The 15,337-nt window shown below is 38.7% G+C and overlaps 1 protein-coding gene across 3 annotated transcripts in view; it reads right to left on the minus strand.

Annotated features, from left to right (window-relative positions):
* LOC124117120 (integrin alpha pat-2-like) overlaps positions 1–15,337 on the minus strand; it is a 118,987-nt gene that overhangs the window by 38,219 nt on the left and 65,431 nt on the right. For all 3 annotated transcript variants that reach the window (XM_046478852.2, XM_048388791.1, XM_048388787.1), the window contains exon 6: positions 402–450. In XM_046478852.2, coding sequence (XP_046334808.2) covers positions 402–450 — 49 coding nt within the window. The remainder of the gene's footprint in view (positions 1–401; positions 451–15,337) is intronic.

The raw sequence follows: 15,337 nt of genomic DNA on the forward strand, positions 1-15,337 counted from the left end.
TCAGTGATGATTACTGTGTAATACATGTCATATTGTGTCAGTGATGTACTACATGTCATATCGTGTCAGTGATGATTACTGTGTAATACATGTCATATTGTGTCAGTGATGTAATACATGTCATATTGTGTCAGTGATGTAATACATGTCATATTGTGTCAGTGATGTGATACATGTCATATTGTGTCTGTGAAGTCATGCATGTCATATTGTGTCAGTGATGATTACTGTGTAATACATGTCATATTGTGTCAGTGATGTAATACATGTCATATTGTGTCAGTGATGATTACTGTGTAATACATGTCATATTGTGTCAGTGATGTAATACATGTCATACTGTGTCAGTGATGTAATACATGTCATCTTGTGCATGTATAAAGATTGAGTTCACCACTGACCTTGCCAGTACCAGCTTCCGACCGCTGCAACCATCATCTTCCGTCCATCCTGCAACACAGACACAACCACATGACCCTGGTCACACAGTACATGCTAAACAGCTAACTCTAAAAACAAACATGGAAATCTAAAAAAAAATTATTTCTTATTATTATATGCGTATGGATTATTAACTTTCAAGTTAAGCAATGATAAATTAGATATCTATAATATTACAGACAAATATGAGCAGACAAAAATAGAATGAAGACATTTTGTTTTATGTGAAACATTTGTCATTGGAATATTTGGTGAAAACTGTATTGGAAGAAAAACTCCTTGAAGTTGATCAGCTAAAGCTTTGAAAAGTCATCACTTATCTTGTTAAGTTGTAAATGATATATGAACTATTGTTTCAGAAGACATGGGCAACATATATGAAGTAGGGCTGGGACGGTTAACTCGGATTGGGTTGGGTGGGTACTGATTAGGACCCGTGTACCCACAGGACTACCCAGATTCGTGGTTATCACGTGATATATTGTTTAAAGGCAAAAATTATCTTGAACACCATGGTTACACTACAAGTCACTAATGTTCACATTTCTTTCCGACCATGCACCCATTCGTTCTCACTTTCATATGGCTGAATAAAGATATAACTTAAGTCAACTTCAGTGCATGCATGACAATCGTTTGATACATGTATCTAAATACATTTTGCCAGGATTATGGTAAAAAAAATTCCAATCAGACATGTTGTACCAAACTTTTGAAACCTACAGTGGGTACCCGGGTAGAGTCAGGTAATAGGGGGGTGGGTACCTGGGTAGTAAATTTGGACTCGTCCCAGCCCTAATATGAAGTGAAAGCAAGAGGATGGTTATTGCCATCATGGGTAACAGAAATGTCTCCGAGAACAAAATAAAAGCCTTGAAGTTTGGAGTTTTATGTAAGAAGCAACACCACAGCAAACAGAACTCCTCGACTGCAGACTCCAATAAAACAAGACATATAGTAATAAATAGCTCCAAATATCATATACACATCAGCAGACAATTCTCATTATCCTATAAATACAGTTTGGAAGATTTGTTGACAGATGAATCCTCCTGAGGAAAAGAAATTCCGTCTTCCTAAACCGAAGTGGGTAGTTCTACATGTGGTATGGGCTCCTCCGACAGGCGTTTTTTCATAAACATATATGCTCCTAAACACACTGAATCACACTCGCAGTTGTGTCTTAAATTCTCCGAGCTGGCTTCTAGAACAGCGACTTCAAAACATCAAAAGTGACCCCAGATCTGGGATAAACAGACACGCCTAGGCTTACTGTATATAAATATCCAGCATGAACTGTGAATTTCTACATGATAACATCTGATTTCAATAACGTTCTATACATCTCACACACTGCTTCATCATCTAGAAATGTTGAACCACGTTCAAGTCGAATGCTTCATTGCCATAAATTAATTTGCAAGTTTCGGTTTCAAATTATAAATAACATAACTGAAAATAGTTATGACAATTTAGCAATTTTAATGAAAACTGATTAAATAAAAATTGAATTTCACTATTAACATGATAAACGTGACAAATGAAATGGACCCCCCCCCCCCCCCCCCCCCGAGTAAAACAACAATCATGAAACGTAATGTAATAGTTGAGAGACTAGGGCCATGATAAATAATTAGATTTTCAACCCCACTCACTACCAAACACCCCACCTCAGATCATATTTTCCTTCATAAGTACTAGCAGATGGAGAAATCACTACACATGTTCCCTTCTTTGTTCTCTGCTTGATGCAAATATATACTACTCAAAAGACGTTAAGGAACACCCAATTCTCTCACATTACTATAGTTAATCTGTCACAGATTAACTATAATAATAAGAAAGAATCGAGTGTTCTTAAACTAATTTTGGGCATGACAGATTAACTGTAGTAATATGAAAGAATCAGGTGATCTCTTAACTTTATTTGAGTAGTACTGTATTCAATGTAATAAGCACCCAGGGCGCTCTCAAAATTTGAAATAGGGGGCTCTTATTAGAATAAAATTTTGGAGAAAAAAAACCAGAGTTGAAAGATTGTAAATTTCGTGGTTTATGCTCACAGCCTGAAATGATACAAAATAAAAGTCTGTGTGTATTATACACGACAGATATATTTATCCAGAATTTAATTGCCCATAATTTTGGGTGCATATAACACACGAGTGCGTATTAAACACAAATAATAAGTCTTGTGTACATTGATCAATCGGAAGGGGTGCTAATTGGGATTGTTCACTGGCCAATATATTAACAAATATCACCGTGGGCGCTTATTAGAGCGGGACGCTTATTACGTCAAATACGGTATATACATTCCTGGCCAACATTCATGTTTCATGTAAACAACCTCATTTGGAGTTGGACCACCTCCTCCGTGGATCAAGTGCCCACCGAGAGATTGGAGGGTTGGTGTTCATTTCCCGGATAGGTCCAAACCAAATTATGTGAAAAAATGTTACTTGTTGTCTCCCTGCCTGGCATTCGGCATTACAGGGAAAAAACAAGGTCTGGTCGGCTTGGAGTCAGTCTGCTGTGTCTGAGTGGGGTATTCATGTTAAACTGCAGCATCGTATCTCAGGCGGCTAGCACTATAAATCGGCATCAGTCCGGACTAGTAAAAGCAGCCACACACACACGTGCATGCACCAAGCTATATAAGAATAATAATCTTGAACGCGACATTAAACCCCATGTCACCTCACCTCCTTTGAAGTTAATGTACACAGTTGCCCTGTCATTTGTCTGTTTTAATTGACAAAATATTTATAATAAATAACAAACAAAAACTTCACATTTTTGCAAAAATGTGGCTGAAAATTTTATAACAGATTTTTGTGGCTGTATGAAATAAAATATCTTCAAATATGCTGATGTGGCATAAAGTAATATTCACTTACTTCAGAGCACCTACCTTCAAAAGTAATACAAACACGGTTCATATACTCATCATCAAAAGAAACATGAACCATAGAAACATATAGAGGAGTATGCACATTAAGAAAAGATATTTCCAATGTGTACCAATTAATGACAAAACTAACAATCAGTCAAGTGTTACAATAGGGTGACTTTATTCTTATCACGATATGCTGCATGTGACTTCCAAACTTTACACACTAATCCTGCACAGACAAATGGTGCTACTTGAGTCATGGATCTATGACGTCACATGTGATGCGTTCATGAGCATCGGTTGACACAACATACCAGTTTGTTCGTTTGTGCATTGAACCAATCATATACCTCTTGAATATGAGTAATTCTTCATATATCAACCAAATGTATGGTATTCGTGTTTCTTTTGGTGGTGAGTATATATCACCATTAATCACTGGTCATGCTGATACCAGTCATATTTCGCCATTTGCCATAAACCTGCCTCCCGTTTGTCTTTACCAACAGGAAATTGTCGGGGATATTGCCACGACAGGACCAATCACAACAGACCATCTCCACGATAAACATTTCAAGGGAGAAACAAATAAATCCTTCAACGTTTTTAACTGGAACATCTTTGTTAAATAAACTTCTCATCTTCTGATAATCAACTACCGCTGTCATAATAATGCTTGTGTCAATATGTCTCCCTGTCTGAGATATGATAAACACGGTAGATTTGTTAATGATGGTGAGAGATCCCATCTGGCAGCCATTCCATCCGCCCTGATACTCAACGTTAACCTGTAATCATACCAACAATCGGGGGGGGGGGGAAGTCTGTTTATTTCAAAGACATAAATATCAAAATTTGCTGAATGCATCGTAGTTCAATGAATAATGTTGTTTGAAAAGAACTACTGTATTCAATGTAATAAGTGCCCAGGGCACTCTCAAAATTGGAAATAGGGGGCTCTTATTAGAATAAAATTTTGGAGAAAAAAAACCAGAGTTGAAAGATTGTAAATTTCGTGGTTTATGCTGACAGCCTGAAATGATACAAAAGAAAAGTCTGTGTGTATTATACATGACAGATATATTTATCCAGAATTTAATTGCCCATAATTTTGGGTGCATATAACACATGAGTGCGTATTAAACACAAATAATAAGTCTTGTGTACATTGATCAATCGGAAGGGTGCTAATTGGGATTGTTCACTAGCCAATATATTAGCAAATATTGTCGTGGGGTGCTTATTACGTCGAATACGGTAACTGACTATGGTTTTTACGCTATTTTCAGCAATATTCCAGCAATTTCACAGCAGGTTAGCACCAGAACATGCTTCATTGAAAATTTACTACAGCATCAACAAAAAATCAATTTATACTATATTTTAATGCACATGAGTGAGTGAGTGAGTGTGTTAATATGGTTCCACACCATTTTCAGCACCATTCCAGCAATATGATGTCAGGTGACACCTGAAGTGGGCTTCACACATTGTACCCATGTGGGGAATCGAACCTGGTACTTCGGCAAACACTTTAACTACTAGGTTACCCCAGCGCCCCAAATTTATTTGAAGATGCATAACTTTTAAAACTTTCTGATTGATGTATGAAAAGCTGTTAGTCATGTCTGTTCACAAACTTCCTGAGCGAGTCCTTCCTCACAATAACGATATCACAACGCAGACAGATGTACAGCTATTTTAGAGATCTTTTTCTCTCTCAAACAATACTATCTGTAAAGGAATCAATAGTGATTTTTCTAAGCTGTTCATATTCACAAACAGAAAACCAACCTATTGTCCTTAATCAAAGAAATGTGGTAATTTGCCAATCTGGGATGACAAGCCTGGAGTACAATATACAGAATCAGTAATATTAGTTGGGTATTATCACTAATATAATCAGGATGGCCTGTTATTAGCTAGGGTGATACTGCTTGCTTCAGATATTAACGACCGTATACAACCCCAGAGATATGTGCTTGATGAACCAGCTTGGAGTGGCTAAATTGGGCCTCAAATGACTTAGATGACTCCATTCAAACATGAAAAAGATATTCCAAATTCCTGAACCTGCAATTTCTAGGTATTGATCCGATTAAACGGAAAGTTTATCAAAACACATTTGCTGTGTTGATTTCCTCTATTATTGATTGTGTCTCTGTTTCAGACTTAGGCACTGCTGGGGGACTCTGATTGATGCTCATGTAGACTGGCTAGTGGGCCTCTTTGAAAACACACTGTCCAATTGGATAGGAAATGTGTTCATGTTGTGTATTCCTGTTTGAGAAGACAGAATCTTTGAATGAGGGCCATCACAAAAAGACATAATCTTTGAACAAGTGGCCATCACGAGAAGACATAATCTTTGGACAAGGGCCATCATGAATAGACATAATCTTTGAACAAGTGGCCTTCATGAGAAGATATAATCTTTGAAGAAGTGGCCGTCATGAGAAGACATAATCTTTGAACAAGGGCCACCATGAGAAAACATAATCTTTGAACAAGTGGCCTTCATGAATAGACATAATCTTTGAACAAGTGGCCACCATGAGAAAACATAATCTTTGAAAAAGTGGCCATCATGAATAGACATAATCTTTGAAAAAGTGGCCATCATGAATAGACATAATCTTTGAACAAGGGCCATCATGAGAAGACAAAATCTTTGAACAAGGGCCATCACAAAAAGACATAATCTTTGAACAAGGGCCATCAAAAGAAGACATAATCTTTGAACAAGGGCCATCACAAGAAGACATAATCTTTGAACAAGTGGCCATCATGAGAAGACATAATCTTTGAACAAGGGCCATCACAAGAAGACATAATCTTTGAACAAGGGCCATCACAAGAAGACATAATCTTTGAACAAGGGGCCATCATGAGAAGACATAATCTTTGAACAAGGGGCCATCATGAGAAGACATAATCTTTGAAAAAAGTGGCCATCATGAATAAACATAATCTTTGAACAAGGGCCATCATGAGAAGACATAATCTTTGAACAAGGGCCATCATGAGAAGACATAATCTTTGAACAAGGGCCATCTTGAGAAGACATAATCTTTGAACGAGGGCCATCATGAGAAGACATAATCTTTGAACAAGTGGCCATCATGAGAAGACATAATCTTTAAACATGGGGCCACCAACTTCACGCATAATCTCTGAACAAGCGACCATAATATTCCTTCGACAGACAAGGCCCAGTCTAGAATCATCCAGAGTGGCACAAAAGACAAACTAAGGCCTCTCCAACAGAGCATCTCGATCAATAACATTCCGGTCTGCAGGGATCCTGGGACCTGATATTAAAAACATGCACTTTCATGTGATGAATTGTCTGCAATATGATTATTCAAACTTGACTTTATATTTCTGACTGAAGATGTGACGAGGACAGATAAAAATATAGCATGGGGAATTCCAATTTGAAATATATTCCTTTCTTGTGAAAGAAATGTTGGGGAATATCAAATGAATAATGCCATCCACTTGCTTGTTTCCTGCTTCAAAGACTGATGAATTAAAGTACATGGAAATGAAATTAGTGGGACAGGAATTCTGGTTAAAAGTCAAAGAAATTGAGACAAGAGGTAAAGAGTTCACAATAAATACACACTTTGTATCCTCTCCCAATCATTGTGTTTGCAAAGATAGCAGTTGTTTCCCTTTGTGATAAGAGATAGTCAAAACCTTTTGAAATGTTAATTAATTTTGAAAACTAAGTAGGAATTATAGTAATATGACAGCAGGGGACACTAAGATTGTTCTTCACATCTAGACTGATTCATTCATTCATTCATTCATTCATTCATTCATTCATTCATTTAAAAAGACCAACTGACCCATTGTAAAAAATACATTTACATGATATTTATTTCAGGACGGAGTTAGCTAATTACTACTTTCTTTTCTTGAGAGTGAGTGAGTGAGTTTGATTTTACGCCGCTTTTAGCAAAATTCCAGCAATATCATGGCGGGGTACACCAGAAATTGGCTTCACACATTGTACCCATGTTGGGAATCGAACCCGGGTTTTCGGCGTGACGAGCGAACGCTTTAACCACCAGGCTACCCGACCGCCCCCTTTTCTTGAGAACCCGAACATTAGAAATTTTGCAAACATTTTTGCTTCACATAAAGCACCTATCTGGAGAGGCCTACCCAATGCTCTGTGTAGTGAACATATTTGGTTGTTGGTTTGTTGGTTTCCATAAAACACCATACTCAGTAAACTCCAAGTGTATGATTGCGGTCTCTAAACAATAGAGTCTGGACCAGACAATCCAATGATTGATATCATGAGCATTGTTCACACAATTGGGATACGATGACATGCATCAACCATGTGGTCATGTGGTCGCCTCTTACGACAACCAAAGGTTGCTGGGGACCTATTCCCACTGGGAATCCCTACTGGTGAGTTAACATACCCAACCTCTGGGTTACCTCAACAACAACGTCTTTCTGACGTGACCCGTAATGGGATGTCCTCAGATCTTTGTTTAGCGGCAGAGAGAACTTAGATTTGATTTTAATGAGATTGCCTCAACAATGAACTGAAGACTCAGGAGATATTTACTTCACTGCATGAGAAAATCTGGAATAACTTATTCCTAAAATTTTCAAAATCACAAACATGCTATTCAATATTTTTTTTAAACTGAAAGTTCACAGAGGAATTTTGGAAACAGCACAAAGCAAGACAAGCAAGAAGCCATATATTGTCTAACCAAGGTCAATGAAATGATAAACTTAAAATGACACAATATGTATTTGTATTGCAATAACTAATCAGTTAACATGTATAATAACCATGATTCTAGTCTGTGAACCCAAAAATGCAACTGACCTACTTTTTGTCAGAAACAGATCTGAACTAAATATGATCAATATATCAAATACCACATAGGACTCATTGCTCTAGAATAGACCCCATGTAACTTAAACACTCCGATTTACGTTAACCATATAAACTCAATACCCTAAGTGGCACGCAGCTCGACCAATCAATAAGAAGGGTCCAGACCAAGTAAATGAAGATCATCTGAGTTATTCTTCTTAAATGACCTGTATTCATGGCTCCACTCCTTTAGCCACAAAATGGTACCAGCTGGGCATCTCAAAAGCGTTAATGTACGATGCTAGCATGGCCATCCTACAAGAGCATTGAACTGCTATCTATTCGTAGATATATCTACCATAAACTACCATAATCTCATCACTCACCATGTGTACAGTCAGTGTGATAAACTCTTAATGTAGTGTCATGTTTCCGCAGATTTTGAGATGGCCCCCCTGGTGTGGTATACGTGTTGAAACTCACACCAATATTTACATGTCTGGTGGTAACGGTTTTCTCATCTGAATAAACATATGTTACATGTAACATATCTATTCTGAAGTCTTTTAACCAGTCTTCCTCTCTCAAAAGGTATTTGATTCAGCAATCTACATCACAAACACACATCTCAGGAGGTGTTTGGTTTGGTGATATCCATTACAAATACCCCCATGGTACAACAGCTGATATATCCTGTCTGACACAAGAATTGCTATATCTTTAGCTAATATTTAAAACAAAATTATTTTTGCCAAAATGAAAGGCATGGGTGTTTCAGCAAGCAGATTTCATTCTGTTAACGATGCATTGTTTTTTAGTCTTCCACAGTTTCTGAATAAATCCTAAAACAGCTGTTCTAAAGAACAGGATGATATACATTAGCTCCAGTAATGCTCTTAAACTCCTGTTATAGCCTGGAGTCAGACCTCCCTATTTGAAATACTTACAAAATACAGTTACAAACATCATTCAAAACCATGAAGGGTCAGAAATTGTGGAAAAAGCCTAAAACATTAAAAACACTTTCAAAATAATTTTTGTTTTTTGCAAAAACTTATTCTCCATAAAAAAACTTTGATTCTTCATAAAGTAAATTGCCCTTTGGTTGTTTTATTTGAAGGACAACAAATATAATTCCCATATACGGCGTCACTTTTGGTAGCTATAATTTCATCTGTCCATGGCACACAAAACTGATTCGCATAATATGTCAAGTGTATATTTTAACAGGACGACATGTAAGTCAACTTATATTGTACCAACCGTATTCAACATAATAAGCGCCCCGCTCTAATAACCGCCCACAGGTATATTTGCTAATATATTGGCTAGTGAACAATCCCAATTAGCACCCTTTCCGATTGATCAATGTTCACAAGACTTATTTATTCGCGTGTTATATGCACCCTTAATTATGGGCAATTAAATTCTGGGAAAATATATCTGTCGTATATAAACATTTCAGGCTTTCAGCATAAACTACGAAATTTATCTTTCAACTCTGTTTTTTCCACCAAAATAATATTCTAATAAGAGCCCCCTATTTCTAATTTTGAGAGCGTCCTGGGCACTTATTACGTCGAATATGGTAATATCAAATCACCAACTGCTTGCTCCAGTGCTAATTATCTGATTATCCCTATCAAAAATTGAGTCATATACATGAGATTACTCAGAGCTAACTTGTTTTGTAAACCTAACTTTGATTATAGAATTAAGAAAGTAAAAAAACATGTATTTAGTTGAATTTAAGTGGCAGTTCAATAAACCAAAAGAATGACCTACAGTGTAGAGGACATTGAAATGAATTGTGTTAACAGATTCGGTAACAAGAAACGATAGTTGTGATGTTTTTGTTCACAATTCCAAGCATTAAGAAGAAACACTGAGCCAAAGTCCAGAGAAGTGTTGCTAGGGTGAGGTTGAACTTCATCTACTCTAACTCCTCTTTGCCATGTTGAAAGGTTTTCAACTTCCTAAGTCCAATGTTTGGTAATAGAGTTGACACCTGCTTATCTGGACCTCATATACCGTTACCCAGAAACCTCGCCTACTGGATGATAGTTACGTGAAATGAATGATGCTACATCAAAAACTTGTTTTATCCTGAAATCCAGCTTACGGATTCGGACAGTAAATTTCAATTACCAACAGTGCAACAAGGGATTAAGTTATCCAGAAGCTTGTTTACCCAGACAATATTTGATAAAACGCAAATGTCTGGATAAGTGTCGACTGCATGAACATAAAATGTTTACCTATTTAACACTGCAAGTATTTGGTGCGACACAGGTCTGGGCAATCTACAACACTGTCACGCAATGGAGGATATGGTTTGTATTACCAGTCCTAAATAGTCAAGAAAGAAAACCTTGACCTTTCCACAGATTTGCTTCTGTTGGGTGAAGGTCAGGGATGAAGGGGTTTCATTATTGGCTGCCATTTATTCGACAGCTAGGGACATGGCAACTCAACCTTCCAAGCTGCCCAAAGTGGCTTTCCAGAGTTGTGTCCCTTACCTGCCAGGATGTTATAAATTTTATTCCAAGGTTCGCCGTACATCAATTCTTGGTCTGTCAGTAACTGTGCCAGTGAACTTCGCGACCATCTGTGACCTGCATCACTGTTGGCTTTCTACCCGCATTAAGTGAATCATCAAGAGTCATCAGATGATGACAAATCCCCCCTGCCCCCACAAATACGAAAGTGAGTGAGTGAGTGAGTATGGTTTTACACCGCCTTTAGCAATATTCCAGCAACATCACAGCGGGGGACACCAGAAAATGGGCTTCACACATTGTACCCATGTCGGGAATCAAACCCGGGTCTTCGGCGTGACGAGCGAACACTTTAACCACTAGGCTACCCGGCTTCCCCTCCACCAGCATTAAGATGACATCACAAGCTATAACTGTGATACTACTGACAGGGCGTCGTATCCATCTCACTCACTCACTCTCTCCACATGCAGCCATATTCTGACGATTCTGTCTGAAGTAGAATGAGTGAGTGAGTTTGGTTTTACGCCGCTTTTAGCAATATTCCAGCAATATCATGGCGGGGGACACCACAAATGGGCTTCATACATTGTACCCATGTCGGGATTCGAACCCGGATCTTCGGCGTGACGAGCGTACGCTTTAACCCCTAGGCTATCTGACCGCCCCGTCTGAAGTAGAAACTGATGTTGCATGTCTGCATGGATCATTGATTGGTCAACATCCAGGTCTTCCTTGTTGCCATGACGATCCACTTGAAACATCACTCAAACGTTTAACACGATGCAGGTAGGCAACACACAACATCAAACTCTGACAAACATAAGGGTCAAGCCATCAAAAGCAAAATCACCAAACAACTTCTAAATGTATCACCTCAATTTTCAAAGACCGGCATGCAGGTAAAAAAGAGGGAGTGAGTCCTCCCAGTGTAACACAAACTGCCTTATGGCTGACAGCAACATTTAGCAACATTCAGCAACATTCAAATACAATTTGTGAAATATCTCGAACATAATAATTCCCGAGACCATGCACAAGGGTGATAAGAGTACAAACTGTGAAACCAGTGAAGATCCGGGGTAGAATAGGTCTTCAGCAACCCATGCTTGCCATAAAAGGCGACTATGCTTGTCGTAAAAGGCGACTAACGGGATCAGGTGGTCAGACTCGCTGACTTGGTTGATGCATGTCATCGATCCCAATTGCGTGGATCGATGCTCATGATGTCAATCACTGGATTGTCTGGTCCAGACTCGATTATTTACAGACCGCCGTCATATAGCTGGAATATTGCTGAGTGTGGCGTTAAACAACAAACCAACCAACCAACATTCTGTGAAAAACAATGTATAGAGAAGGAAACAAGTCTGCATTTAGAAAATAATTTCTAAACTTGGTAATCCGAATCTGAATTTCCCTCCTTTTAGGTAGCAAGAGGGCGGTGAGTTTCCATGGCAACTGCTCTGTGGATGATAGGGTGCACCTCATTCATGGTTTTACATCACATTCTCCCTTCAGCTGGGAGGGTAACTGACAACCCCCCCTCCCCCCACCCCCATTGACATAAAAGCACTAACATTTAGTCACAGAAATAAAGTTATCTTATTTATTAAAAAAAATCCAAATGGAGCTCAGAACAATGCTTAATTCCTATAGCTGAGACAAACTGTACGTGCCCGATCATTCTAGACTTGAGTTGGACTCCTTTATCAATATATTCTTTAGGTTCTGAGAGACTGATGATAGCATGGCACACTTTGGGGGACACCTATTTTACATCAGTGGGGATGGAGACAGTTGTGTGAGATATATTTGTTATTGTATGGGGTCATATTTGGTAAATGTCTGGCTGGGAGAACCTGTCCTGTCCTGTCCTAGCCAGATAATATCTTCTGAGCAGACATGGCCAATCAGAAGCTAATTGGGAACCCATTTTTTTTCATGTTTGGATCCAGGTCTTTGACCTTGGATAGGTTTGACCTATGTCTGCACCCATCACGATCTGCCCACGGCAATGGAGGCCATTTTATACAGGCGCTACAGTCATTCCATACCGCCCTATCTGCTTCCCACATCGCATACCGTATTCGACGAAATAAGCACCCCGCTCTAATAAGCACACCACCCCCACCCCCCACCCCTCCCCTACCCCCGATATTTGCTTATATATTTGCTAGTGAAAAATCCCAGTTAGCCCCCCTTCCAATTGATTAATGTACACAAGACTTATATATTCGCATATAATACGCACTCATGTGTTATATGCACCCTTAATTATGGGCAATTACATTCTAAGAAAATATATCTGTCATATATAAACATTTCAGGCTGTCAGCATAAACCACGAAATTTACGATCTTTCAACTCTGTGTTTTTTCCCCAAAATAATATTCTAATAAGAGCCTCTATTTCTAATTTTTAGAGCACCCTAGGCGCTTATTACGTCGAATACAGTATTCACAATGGTCTCAAGGTGCAAGTGTTTACTTTCCATACATTTTAGCTCCATACCTTTGAAACTGTATTTTACAATTTTCCATTTTGTTTACTTTCGTGACCATCAGCTCTTATATTGTTTACTGGGACATTGCTACGTTGTTGTGAGGTAGGACATACTGCGTTAATTTATCAATTGCAGGGAACTCACTGTTTGTTTGTTTGTTTGTTGTTTAATGCTGCACTCAGCAATATTCCAGCTGTATGACGGCGGTCTGTAAATAATCGAGTCTGGACCAGACAATCCAGTGAGTGATTGACATCATGAGCATCGATGCACGCAATTGGGACCGATGACATGCATCAACCAAGTCAGCGAGCCTGACCACCCAATCCCATAAGTCGCCTCTTACGACAAGCATAGTCGCCTTTCACGGCAAGAGTGGGTCGCTGAAGACCTATTCTACCCAGATCTTCACAGGTCAGGGAACACACTGAACAGGTTTGGGATCAAACCAGGTCATAGACATGATAAGCAAACGCTTTAACCGCGGGGCTACCAAGTGGTCCCACATCAAAGTAATCTCCTGGAGCAGATCACAGCCTGGCCGGTCGATGATGACAGTGATCACACAATTTGATGTCCCGGCGGAGATATCACATAGCCCACTGAATTGTCTATAATCAGCATCAATCATGACCATTATACTTCAACAGATTTATGAATTATTAGAATTATGATTGAATTATTTGAATGAATCTTCTCATCTAAATCATTGCTCCAGCAAGCTACGGAAAGAGACGTGCTGATTTGTGTCGGCAGCAGAAATTGCTACTTTAAAATTATTACTTGTCAAAGTATCCAGAAAATATGGATTTGGGAACATCTTTTTGCCCTATCATCACAAACATGGACAAATATTCGTGACACTTAAATTCAGGAGGGTTTTCAGAATGTGGTTGGCTGATGGATTATCCAATTAGAGTTTCTATTACAAAGCAGCGCCCACTCAAAGAGATTCAGTTCCAGTGAAGTAGTTTTGACTCAACTGTCTCCATGGACAATATTATTTAAGAGTTTTCTTCAGATGAAAGATCAAGGCCCGTAATGGCTGCCAGTAATGTGTAAAATTCAAGCAAATAATACAATACCAGAAACCGAACTTATACAAAATAATTAAGGGTTCACATAATTATTATTACACCTATTCTTGTGTGTGCAAACCTCGTTAATTTGATGGCCATTTTATACGATAAATGCAATATTTAGAATGTGTGTGTCAACCCTACAAATTTGATTTGTTGACAAAAATAATATTTACAATAATATGCAAATAGCAAAAGCGCAATTATTTGGGAAAGATTCATATTGTATGTTTGACTGAAAATGTGCTTTTTTATACAATGTCTTTTTTTGTATTTGAGTTGTAAACTTTTATTTCAAAAAGTTTCCAAGTAATTAATCTCAAATCAACCCTGAAAACAGGTTCAGTTTGTTATTATCTTCTGCCTCTTTCCATGATAGAAATAAATAACACTTGCCTTCACGTGACTGTTTTACTATTTTCAGAAAGATGATAATGGCAGAGTCTGTTAATTACACAGTATCTCCAAAGATCTGAACTCGCAGGTGTGGACACATTCAGCAAGGAGATATGCCACTTGTCAAAATAGCAGCTGCCCTTGAACTAAGGGGTTGCCATCAAGGGGCATTGAAAGGCTTCCAGTGCCTGAAGTATCATGTGGCTAAATATGTGTCAATGCAATTTCTTGCAAATAATTAGTAGTCTAATTTGCTGTAATAGCTACAACCTTCAATATTTTGGCAATCTCTTAGCATGGAAAAGAAAAAGGAGGCATACTAGTTTATAAGAGTGAGTGAGTTGGGTTTAACGCCGCTTTCAACAGTATTACAGTTATTACGCGGCGTGTCAGCTTAACGTGGGAGGAAAGCCCGAAGTGATGCAGGCCTCAGACGATTACCACTTCAGTGAAACCCACAAGCATGGGTATGGTGCTGACAAACCTAGAAACATAATCGGGGCGAACTGGGATTCAAACCCCCTATCATAGGTTTCTGGCGTGCCCAAGGGACGCAACTCTGCACAGCGAATCGCGGCACCTTGGCGACTGGACCACCTGTGCCCCCCCTAGATTATAAGAGATTTGGCCAGAGAGCACATAGTAAAGCTTGGTTTCGGAGTTAAGAGT

Source organism: Haliotis rufescens, unplaced genomic scaffold (genome assembly GCF_023055435.1).
Source record: "Haliotis rufescens isolate VD_foot unplaced genomic scaffold, xgHalRufe1.0.p SCAF_10, whole genome shotgun sequence".
NCBI classification, from domain to species: Eukaryota; Metazoa; Mollusca; class Gastropoda; order Lepetellida; family Haliotidae; genus Haliotis; species Haliotis rufescens.